The 12196-nt window shown below is 41.5% G+C and overlaps 1 protein-coding gene across 6 annotated transcripts in view; it reads right to left on the bottom strand.

The window, feature by feature from the left end:
- Positions 1-2842: 2842 nt before the first annotated feature.
- Positions 2843-12196, bottom strand: part of LNX2 (ligand of numb-protein X 2) — a 78364-nt gene continuing 69010 nt past the window's right edge. For all 6 annotated transcript variants that reach the window (XM_078070537.1, XM_036077037.2, XM_036077038.2 and 3 more), the window contains 3 exons: positions 10060-10291; positions 7000-7158; positions 2843-5141 (listed from right to left, as the gene is read on the bottom strand). In XM_078070537.1, coding sequence (XP_077926663.1) covers positions 5006-5141; positions 7000-7158; positions 10060-10291 — 527 coding nt within the window. In that variant the 3' untranslated portion in view covers positions 2843-5005. The remainder of the gene's footprint in view (positions 5142-6999; positions 7159-10059; positions 10292-12196) is intronic.

Genomic DNA, 12196 nt, shown 5'->3' with positions numbered 1-12196 from the left:
GAAGGGTTGTTGTTGGATTCACCCTTAAAACTGAAAACTTTTGAGGAACAAAGCGAACGTACCGGTAGGAATTTGCAAAACAGCCCAACTTCAAAGCACGACGTGCAGGCAAGTCGTTAGGGTTCAAACGGAAGTCTGGGAGCGCTCGGCCCCTCCGCATGTCACCCTTCTGGCTGGAGGCCTGCGCTCTGCTGTGTGCGGGGAGGTGCTACGTCTTCAGGGGCTCCAGGGTACTCCGCGTGTGACTGCACTTCAGCACCTCTTACCTTGGGCGATTTACAGCCGGTAGGCCCTGCGCCTACATGTTCAACTTTACTTCTAAAGAGCTTTTGTGTTGCAGAGAAATTAATTGCTAGCATAGTTCAGTGGAGATTTACACTGTAAGATGGCCAGAGCTTTCTAATAAGGACCCTGAGGAGTTGAAACCTTTCGTTCAGCAGGCAGGGAAGAGAGATTTCAGAGAAGGAGCTCACTTCCTGACTTCCTGGCCTGTGACTGGGCAGCAGTTCACTCTGCCATGTAACCTATACGGTTTTATCACTGAATAGGGACAAATGGAAGGTGTGAATTAAAAGATGAAATCAGGCGTTACAAAGAGGTGATCCAGAGCCTAGGTGTCATGCACACAGTAGGTGCTAGGTGGACTCTTGTTTACATGACTACATGGGAGAGAGAACTACCAGTCACTGGAACGGGCCTGGGTATTCAGGTGCTTAAGGCAACTTGGAAACTGTATACTTCAGATGCAGCTTAGATATCCCACTCTCACTTTTTAAATGTTGATTTAAGATACTCATTCTTTATATAAAGTGCCAAGGTAACTGCAACTCTGTTTAAGCTTTCAAATTCCACATTAGTTAAGTCTGAATTAATGGGACCTTGATGTATTATCGCATGGGTGCTTTCGGCATGATGTACAGGCTGAAGTACCCTTAGCAGCTGAAATTCAGGTTTGTTAACTTCAAATTTAAACCATCCGCTTATCTGACTAAGGCTTCAAACACTTGAGGAATCATAAAGCAACAGCCTGCTTCAATATACAAAAAGAATGGAAACCAAGGCTGGAAGTTACAGCAATAGAATCTGCAGACCACATTGTCTTATCGTGAGAAAGCGCAGTAGCTAGTTGGGAGCGTGAGGACTCCACTGTTTGAAAACTGCTCACAGGGCACAGGATCCTGAGAGAATAAACCCTCTAAGTCCTCTGGATTCCGTTCTTTCCACCCACAAGGCCTCCCTAAGCAGCACCAGAGACCCTCTCGTTCTGCTGACCAGCTCAAAAATAAGTGGAGCATATAATTCTCCACACCTGTGCGGGCTGTGCAGCGTGACTTCCGTCCAAAGACGACAGTGCAGAGGGAAGAGCAACTTTACTGTGGAGACACCCGACACACACTCTACTTAGGCCAGGTGGACAAGGTCAACACCAATAGCCACAGGTCATGCTGATGGTAGGCAGCCTTGCTGTACATGAGGGGAATGGCACTTTACCTGCAAACCCATCACCCCAATCTAATCAGGAGGGGGGAAGAGCAGACAAATTCCAATAGAGGGCATCCTACGACATCCCCGACCAGTGCTCAACATTGTCAAGGTCCTCCTCAGCAAGGGAAGTCTGAGAAAATGGCCCTGGCATGGGGAGCCCAAGGAGGTGTAACTAGATGTAATGTGGCATCCTGGAGGAGATCCTGGGACACAGAAAGGACACCAGGCCTACATTCTCCCTCTAGAATACCCGGGCTCTTCAGAAGATATAGAATCTCTGATATTTAATGTCCAATTTTAAAAACTGCTAGAGACAGTGGTAATCAAGCACCTACCTGCAAGTTTTTCTTCTTCCTAGTACGCATCCATGACCATAAAAGTATAGTTTAATAAAACCTTTTAAAAGAGAGGAAAAAAAAGGGCTAGCCCCAGGAGGTTTGTGAAGATTTCCCAAAGAGAGGTAATGCCACTTGAGCCAGGTCAGCCCGCGTAGGCACAGGCGTGGTGGCAGTTCTTAAATGAGGCAAGGAGTGGGGAGGAGAAGTTATGGGAGAGATGGGGGTGGGGGCAGATGGTGAGGGGACTTTTCTGCAGTGCCAAGATCCCTCAACAGTGAAATGACCGGAGCAATGACCAGAGTTAGGGTTTGTTTTTGTTTTTTTAAGATTTTATTTATTTATTTGACACAGAGAGAGAGAGAGAGAGAGAGAGAGACAGCTAGAGAGGGAACACAAGCAGGGGGAGTGGGAGAGGGAGAAGCAGGCTTCCGGCTGAGCAGGGAGCCCGATGCGGGGCTCGATCCCTGGACCCTGGGATCATGACCTGAGTCGAAGTCAGGCGTGCAACGACTGAGCCACCCAGGCGCCCCTAAAGTTAGGGTTTAGAAAGGTTGCCCATAAGAGTTCAGAGTGAGAGAGAGTGGAGAGAGATAAGCGCGTGAGAAAACACAGAGTCGGGGTGCAGAAGTGAGGTTGGGTGCCTTCAGTCTGCAGACTGTGGGAGCCACAGCGCCAGGGCATGAGCGGCCTTCAGAATTGCAAGGTGGCATCAGACGGGACTTACAACTCTGAGGGTACTTAGGTCAGAGCCATATAAAGGCAGATAGAGGCCTGTGGAGATTCACCCTCACACGGGGGGTAATTCTCTCGAAAGCGGGGAGTATCGGCCGGAGAAAGCTAGATGGGCAGCGTTCAAGCTACACCTCCCAATATGGCACACCCTGGCCACGCACAGAAGGGCGACTACAGGCGTGTGTGGAAGCAGGACTGAGGGTGTGGGCAGCCTGCTGGGCCATGAACAAACATAAAGATCACGTACTGAGTCAACGTCTGCTGCTTAAGAAAAGAGACAATATCACTAGTATGGAAAGGATGACTTTTATTTCCATCCTAAATGATTATCACACCATTATTTAAACACATTTGAAAAATCCTGAAATAATTTAAACCGAAGGCACAGAACAAATCAAAATATTTGAACTATTTACGTTAAGATGAGAAAATTCAAATATTTCAACAGTAACAATAAATTATGAACAAGTTTCCATCACCAAATATCATTCTGACCAAAAACTATCATGTTTTGTAATAAAACCAAATTAGCTTAAGCTGAGTCTGAGATTTCCATGATAAAAATAAAGTCGAAAAAAGTGTCTTCTTTCAAAATACTCATTATATCCCCAGGTTCAATGTAAGTATTTTATATATAACAAAGTAGCCATTGGGATATTTGTTGATGGATGGCCACTCCCCAAGAAATGATACATTCTTACAAAATTTTTAAAAAAATAGCAAAGTAGGATATAAAATTTCTATTTGGGGAGCAGGAAGAAAAAAAACTTGTTCCACGTCAATTAGAATATCAAAGCATTTCAATACCAAATCCAAATCAAAAGCCGATCATCACGTAACAGTAATATACTGTATGGGGCATTCCACTGTATCTTGGTTATATGTTGACCGTACAGTGTAGCTAAGGGGTTGGACAAATCCGTAGCAATTACTATTGCCATTTCTTATTTATTCAAAAGCGATATGTTTAAAAAAAAAAAAAATCACTAAAAAACTAACAGGAATAATCAGTGACATGCTGCAGACACAATAAGCCCCAGCAATACAACTGCCAGTTTGAAAACAAAGTGGTCATGCTTCATAATATACTGTAGTGTTTTTGAAACACATTCTCTGATAATCAATACCATTTATTACAGAGGGCACTTGTCAAGGAGCTCAGATTCTGAACTAGGTTTCTAAGTGAAACTCTTTTCAAGTATGCTTAATATTAAGAAGGTAAAGAAATTTTGATCTTATTCGCTTCTTTATGCGTTCTTCCAAGGGACAATCAAGTGGAATGAAGGACTAACAAAATGGGCTGGCTGTAGTTTTCAAAAACATTTAGAAAAATAAGAAATAGCCTCGTGACCAAGAACTGACTGAAAGATATTAACATCTAAAACCTACTATTTTAGATAAAAATCCAGGACTTTCCAGTCTTTTTCTTGAAATAATTAAGCTCACAAGAAATAATGGGGAAAAAATAAGGATTTCTAGAACACTGAAGGCTCTTCTCGGAATGAAATAAAAAAAGTACACCTTCTCCTACACTGAGCTGCGATATAGGTGAACGTGTGTGGAAGAGCAACACGGTTTTATCTTTAGTTTAACTACAGGAATCACAAAAAGCACGTCCAGCCAAGACTGCTGATAAGTACAATACAGACTCTAGAAAATGAATTTTAGCAAAATCTGCTTCAAAATTTCCCTGCATAACAAAACATTCCTTTGGAAAGGAATCTTTAATGCTTCTGGACTTCTGCAAGCAAGTGTGGCTTTTACCATCTCCAGCACTAAACTATAATTACCTCCCAAATGCCTCTGTCAATGGAAAACGTGACCTTTGATTATCTAGTATTCTAATTAATGGTACATTATTTTTTAAAAAGCTCTTTAGTAGTGTCAGACTTCCCTAAGAAATTAAAGGGGAAACAAAACAGTCAGAAATATCACTTTATAAACAGTATGAAGTTTTGAAATGTTGGCACTGATGGGGAGAAAACGGGAAAGGGCTACAGCTAAACGAAGATGTATCCATTCGTGGCACCGGCTGCAATAGGGGCAGCGAGGGCCACAGCCGCGGGCTCCACTGGCTCCCACGCTCGGGCACCCGGCTCACTCTGTGATTCGGCCGGGAAAACCAAGGACCGCCCTGAGCCCTCTAAGCCAGCTGGCTGGACCGCAGCCCGCGCGCACTTCTTTCATTATTTTAGGTCACATTCTGACAACGGAGAGTCTGAATTTTGAAAACACGAGCTTACAAGGGTTAGTGGAAGACCAAGCTAAAAGAAACGTGGCTAACTGGAGGAAAGCCGTCTTACTAATAACAAAAGGACGACCTCAGTGGTTTTGGGCCCTGCAAACACCAGCTGTGCTGTAGCCCCCAAGCAGAAACACAATCCAACGGAAGGGGTTTCTTTCCAAAGCCTAAAAAAGGAAGATGTTCGACTCACAACCGATTTCAAATCCTACACCAGGCTTCCAGGCCAGCAGGTAACTGTCAGAGTGACTTTGTTCCTCTGCTCCTTCAACATGGGAACTAGTGCGGAGTGGCTCATGCCCACCGTTGACAGGCCGTTGACGGCTACGATCATATCTCCACATCTGGCCAAAGACAAACGGAAACGGACCGTTAACTATCTTCATGCGATTAGAAAACATTATCCTAATGGAGATTTGTTTAGCATGAAATTCACAGTTTCACTTAACCATCAGCTGTCAATGGTGAGGGTGTATTTTCTACTTTGCAAGACATCTGGGGCGATTTTTAAGCCTGTATTGGCCTTCCCTTGCCAGTCACGGGGCACCCCTGGGCCCACCTCTCCTCTAACTGCTGGGTGATTCTGAGGGCAAGCAGAATAATTTTCATGTAAGCTTAAGCAAAATTTAATTAGGAGAATAAATGTGCTGCCTCTTTAAGAATTACTAAATAATGCATTTGGAGGGGGTTGCTTATTATTTTGACGGTTCTTTCTCTGTTCATTCTTAGAACTCATACATTTGAGGGTTCAATTACGTTGAGAGTAAGACCCACACCTCCTCTTCTTTCAGCTGCTGATGCCTGCTGTCCTCTGACAGGATTATCACAAATGGATGATAAATCTGAAGGCCTTTCTCTCCTTTATGATTTTTGCTCTTTAGTTTATAATAGCAATATGCTATTTTATTGTTAGCTACTACAATTTTTTTGGAAGTAGGTGGAATGCAGATTATAAACTAATTAACTGAGACCCAGATTGGTTGAGTAACTCAGCTAAGAGAATGGTTAATTCATTTCCCCCCTACTCTTTCCACCTAAAATACTGATTTTTTTCACCCATCTCTGTCAATGTAAGACTGATCAGGAGCATACTGACCCTGATCAACTTTTCACAAGACTATTCGGATGGCACTTTGTCTTTGTGATCAGTACACACTCTCCATTTGTGTGGCCCTCTGTCTAATATGTCAACAGTTACTTTTTAAGAATTGGCTCTTCCATCAAAAAACTAAGCACTAAGACCTTACACTAATCCATTTCCTCTCTGTTTGTAGAATCTCTTGATCTAACACCTCTTTCTTCTCCCAGTGCCTGAGCTTTGATAAAGGAAAGAGGCTGCATGAGGTTGGCTGAGGACTTCCTGCCCAGCAGAGGGGTAAATAGCCCAGGCTCTGGAGAGAGAGTCCTGGGTGTGAACCGCAGTCAACCATTTCCAGCTATTTGACTGTGGGCAAGTTTCTTTATCTTTCTGAGACTTAGTTATCTCGTGTATCAAACAGGAATAGCAATGACAACACTCACCTCACAGGGCTATTAAGAAGATTCAATAATACAACCCCAAGCACTTAGCACTGTGCCTGGCAGCTCTCACACATTCATTCATCAAATATTTATTGAGACCTTATCATTTACACAAGGCACTGTTATGGTGACCAGGAATGTAACAATAAATGCAACAAAGCCCCCCACCCACACCCCTTCATGGAGCTTGCATAAATACAATGTTAGGTAGACATAAGTGCTGTGGAGAAAAATGAGCAGAGTCATCTAATGACAGGACTAGACCTAAAGGGTGTGTGTGGAATGACTGCTCGGAGCTAGCTGTCATATCGAATGTGTTGAATCAGATGACTCAGGTTTGGTCCCTGTTATTAGATTAGCAAAATAGAACTATCAGCGGCAAGATGGTCAAAGTGATGCTTCAGTAGAGATCTGGCCGGCACATTGTTTCTGTAAAGGGCCAGTTAGTAAACAAGTATTTCAGCCTTTGTGAACCACATGGCCTCCGTCACAATGACTCAACACCACCACTGTGGCTCACGGGCAGCCATGGAGGATGTGTAAGCAGATGAATGCAGCCATGTTCCAGGAAAACTTTATTGACAAGGAAGGACAAAGGCTGGGTTTGGAGCTGACCCCTGGTCAAGATTGTGTCCATCACAATAAACATAAATCACATTATCTGATTATCACAAGACTCACTTTAATCTTCCATCATAATAAGCAGGAGTCCCCAAGACGATGGTTTTAATGAAGAAAGGCTGATTGGTGTGGTTCTCTTCATATCCACCAACAATACTAAAGCCCCAACTTCCCAAGTAGCTTCTTCGTAAAACGATATCATGGCAGCTACGAAGGGCACTACAACGAACACAAAGATCCAGAACTAATTAGTGTGGAGGCCTTTACACCCCGTTCACCTTTGTTGTAACTCCATGCTCATCACTGCTGGGAAACGAAAAAGGGCTACTTTATTTCCTTCTGAACACATTATTCTGACAACCCATTTTCTAGCACAGACTCAGTCCTAGGTAGACTGGAATTTCTCCAACGTTTTTCGGTCTTCTTTTCCCAAGTGAACACACACACACACACACACACACAGCTAAACACACCTGGTTACAAGTTACACCACAGAAAGTCATATAAAATGGTTCTGTGCCTACGTCTGCCCTCTGCACTGCCAACAATGTCCTCAATTCGGATATGCGTCTGTATCTACAGAGTTTGTATCTACAAAACAGTGGTACAGAAGGGACCCAGTCCTGCTAATCTCAGAACTCAAATGAAAGAAAAGTAGAAAACTTTCTCTCTTTTTAATCTATGCGAGGAGTTATTTGTTGTTCTTTCCTCCTTCCCTTAAAATGCACTCATTTTAAGGGAGACGATTGACAAAATAGAGAACTCAATCTAGAAAACACTAATGAAAATCACCTCTTCCTTTCCCCCTTCCCTTTTTTATTTTTATTTTTAACCAGGGACACTGTGACGCTTCAGTTAAAATGCCACTGTCAGTTGGAGGATGTGAGCTCGATGAATAAAAACTTAAAAATAGAAAAAAACCCCACCTAAATGATATAGAAAAAATATCTCTTTATATGAAAGAAGTATCTTTCATTTTTAGATGAAATTGGATCTAGTCATCTAAGGCAAGGTTTCCTGTTTTTAATCTATTAAAAAGATTTCTTAATAAAGCCAATTCTGTAAGCGATATATGAAATACTAGAACTTTTAATCTGGTCCAGTTTCTTAGCTCACCAATAAGAAAGGGCTTTTAAAAAGGCTTCTGGCATAGAGCAGGGTCCCAGGCATTAGCCTGGTACTTTAGAGACGATATAGGTTATTTTCATGGTTCTGAATCTTCTGCAAAAAACAATCAAAACAACACAACAGAAAACAAGTAACTGTTCTGTCTGGTACAGCCCTAGCCAACTGCAGAGGAAGGACCTCCCTTTTCAGACAGAGCAGAGCTGCTACCGTATGTGATGTGGAACCTGCTTAAAGGAGGTTTCTGACTCGTGGCCCTCCTGACATGTGGTTGTGAGTACAGGTCTGCACACAACAGAAGACCCCAGACCTCACAGAACAGTGTGGTTGTGAGTACAGGTCTGCACACAACAGAAGACCCCAGACCCCACAGAACAGGGACCGTTGACTGACAGGTACTCTTTTGATACAGGTGGACCCCAAAATAGGTTTTATTATCCTGTGTGTTTTTCATCTGAAATACTCATTAGTCTTGCTGGTACACCTGAAAATGCTCTGAAGACAAGAGGTAAAGTGCTGACCGCAAAGCTAGCCTGGAATACAAGATAACGAGAACCAGATAAGGAGCCCCAGCGCGGCACAGCGCCAGCGTCTGCCTGGCCACCAGCAGCGGTGCGCATGTGCACGGCCACCGCGCAGCAGGGGAGACCACTCTCACCCACTGGTGTGGGAGGGGGCCTTCCTGACACGCTAGGTTTCAAGTGACAGGTCAGTGTATTGGGCTGAGTACTTAACAAGATAAATGAGTTCCCTCTGATGGCTGACACCTCACCATGAGGGAGCACGTCTGCAGTTTCTTAGCAACCATTTGAATCGATCCCTACAGGTCCCTGAGACATGAATTCTATTACAGTTTCAGGCCTTTTTAGTCTTTTTCAACCAAGAGGACAAGTCAGAAAGTTAGATCATTCATCCTTGCTTTCTCTGCTATTCTTTATGTGAAAGTACTTTTCTTTAGTAAATCATATAGAACTATACAACTGCTAGTTATTACAAATTACATCCAAATGAAGCTAGATGGCTCAGAAACTGGCATTCCTATTGTTTATTTTTATTTTAAAAAATCAGTCATTTTCATACTTGGCTCAAGAGTCAAAATGTTTCCTCATAGTTCAGTTTTAGGATTCCTCTACACATTAAGAATCTAAAGTGATCTGGAAACAAAGACAGTAACACACATTCTTCCTATCTCAATACCGAATTATACAACCCTCAGGAGGTTGCACTTTCATGACCAGACAATGACCAACTGCAGAATGTCTTGGCAGGTGACAGTCCTGAAGCAGTGAACTCTTCACTAAGGTGGTGAGGGGCACCTATTCTTGAACACCAATGGTTTGGCTTAAATGTCCAATAAAAACCGAGTTTTACATCCTGCCTTTTTAGGGAGAGTTAAAAAGATTAAGAAAGGGGTTTTAGAAAAGCTTCTGGAGTAGGGAAAGGCCCCACACTTTGACCTGGTTTTTCTGGTGAAAAGTGCACATGAAGTCTAAGCACGTATCAGAATGCATGGTGGTAAATGACAGCTTTTCTAAAGCAAGAGACTGAACATGGCTGGTCCACTTGAGAACCTTAATAGGAATGGACAGAACGGCTTTATTCATTTTTACAAACAGATACAATAAGTCTTTTTAGCCTAGTTCTTATTATTAAACTTACCTTAACTTACCTTTATTTTTTAAGAATGTTTTAATTTTTTAAAAATTAAAAAAAAAATTTTTTTTAAAAATTCACGACCCTGAGATCAAGACTGGGCTGAGATCCAGAGTTGGATGCTTAACTGACTGATCCACCTAGGCACCCCTTAAATTTACCTTTTAAAATATAACATTCTAAGAAAAAAATACCATTTTCTTTTGTAACTTGATACGCCATTGCCACTTTTATCTCTGACTAGGGCCTTTTTCCCCCTGGATGAGTGAATTTACCGTGTTACACACTGAGAAAGGTTGTCACTACGATTATTCCATGAAACCACCAAAACGTTGTCAGTACCTTGGAAGCCCAAGCCACATGACCCATGATGGGGACCAGGTGGCATCATATTCATTCTCACTGAAGGTGCCGGGCTGCTCTTCGGTGGCCTGGGATGCCTCCTCAACAATCTGGACCTCAAGTGCTTTCAGGACAACAGCAGGGGATGCGGCACTGGCTTTCAGCATAGCAACGGCCTCACTATGACTTAAATTGGTCAAATCAATGCCATTGATATTCAGCAATATATCACCTGTCCAAATGAACAAACAAGAAAAATGAGATGAGCTACCAAGTCATCATCTTCCCTGTACATCCTGTTATTTGTAATTTTTTCACTTCTCTGTCATTGTTACGATACCGAGGGAAAATCCAATTCATGGAAAACATTCCAAAACAACTCAAAACTTTAAGATAATTTCATCATATATAGGAAAAAGTGTGGCTTGAGGCACTGTGATTCGACAGGAAGTCCAAATCATTAGACCTAGTTTTGCTATGTGCAGGACCTGGGCACGTTCATTTCTCTTCTTTGGGCTTCAGTGATTTCTATAGTTCTTTTCTGCTCAAAAATTATTTGATCCTTTGCTCTTAGAAATGAATTTGTAATATATCCTGTCTTATAGTTACGCAGTTTTATACATAAAGATAGCCCTACATAGTTTGCTCAGCGCGAACATATCAGAATACTTAAAGAGAAGAGATCCTTGGGCCTACACAAAGAAATGAAACTTGAGATTTGAACATCTTCTCTTGCTTGAGGAAGAAAAAAAAAGTGTTTGTTGCCCTGCCAAGTAATATAATAAAAAAAGGGCAATGAGGATTATATAAAAGGTTAGGAAGGAAAAGATTAGTTTTGTAGGTACCAAGAAAGTCTATGGAAAGTCCTTCTCTCCCAATTCATCACTGATTTTTCAGATTATGAAAACAAAACATTCTCATTGCAGAAAACCTGGAAAACAAATAAAATTACCCTAAATTCCACAATTGGGCAAATAACTTTTTTTTTAAAAAAAATAGCAGCCTTATGAAGGTATAATTCATTCCACTCATTTTAAAGTATACAATTTTTGGTTTTTAGTACAAACACATTGTTGTGTAACCGTCACATATCATTTTTAGATCCCTCCCCCCAAGAACCCTGTATTCATTAGCAGTCACTTCCCATCTCACTGCGCACCCCCCGCCCCCAGCCCTGAGCAAACTTGAACTATTCTACTTTATGTCTCTACAGATTTGCCTATTCTGGACATTTCATATAAATGCAACCAAACATGGTCTTTTGTGACTGGCTTCTTTCACTTAGCATAATCTTTTCAAGGTTTATCCATATAGTAGCTTGTGTTAATACTTCATTCCTTTTTTTTTTTAAAATACTTCACCCCTTTTTATGGCCAAATAACATCCATTGCATGGACATAATAATACATTGTGTTGATCCATCCATCAGGTAGTGGACATATGGATGATTTCTCCTTTTTGACTATTATGAAAAATAATGTATAAGTTTTTGGGTGAGATGTACATTTTCATCTCTCTAGGAACAGAATTGCTGGGTCATGTGGTGACCCTGTTTTTAACTTTTTGAGGAACCGCTAAACTATTATCCAAAACAGTTGGACCATTTTATGTTCCCACTGGCAATGTCTGAGAGTTTCAATTTCTCCACATCTTTGCTAATATTACAATATTACTGTCTTTTTTATTATATTCATCCTACTGTGTATGAAGTGGTTTTGATGTGCATTTTCCTAATATCTAATGACACTGAGCATCTTTTCATGTGATTTTTGGCTGTTTGTGTATCTTCTTTGGAGTAATGTCTATTCAGATCCTTTGCTCATTTAAAAACTGGATTATTTGTCTTTTTTATTACTGAATTGTAAGAATTCTTTATGTACTCTAGATAGGAGTCCTTTGTTAGATATAATGATTTGCAAATATATTCTTCCATTCTGTGGGTTATCTTTTCACTTTCACTATCTTTTGCTTTCTTGTGGTGTCCTCGGTAGCACAAAAATTTGTGATTTTGATGAAGTCCAGTTTATCTCTTTTCTTTTTTGTGTTGCATGTGTCTAGATGTCATATCTAAGAAAACCACCGACTAATCCATTACCTAATCCAAGGTCATGAGGATTTATGCTTGTGTTTTTTTCTA

This window comes from Halichoerus grypus, chromosome 4, assembly GCF_964656455.1.
Source record: "Halichoerus grypus chromosome 4, mHalGry1.hap1.1, whole genome shotgun sequence".
In the NCBI taxonomy this organism is placed as follows: Eukaryota; Metazoa; Chordata; class Mammalia; order Carnivora; family Phocidae; genus Halichoerus; species Halichoerus grypus.
The sequence above is the reverse complement of the archived record's forward strand: the minus strand, read 5'-3'. Positions and strand labels throughout refer to the sequence as shown.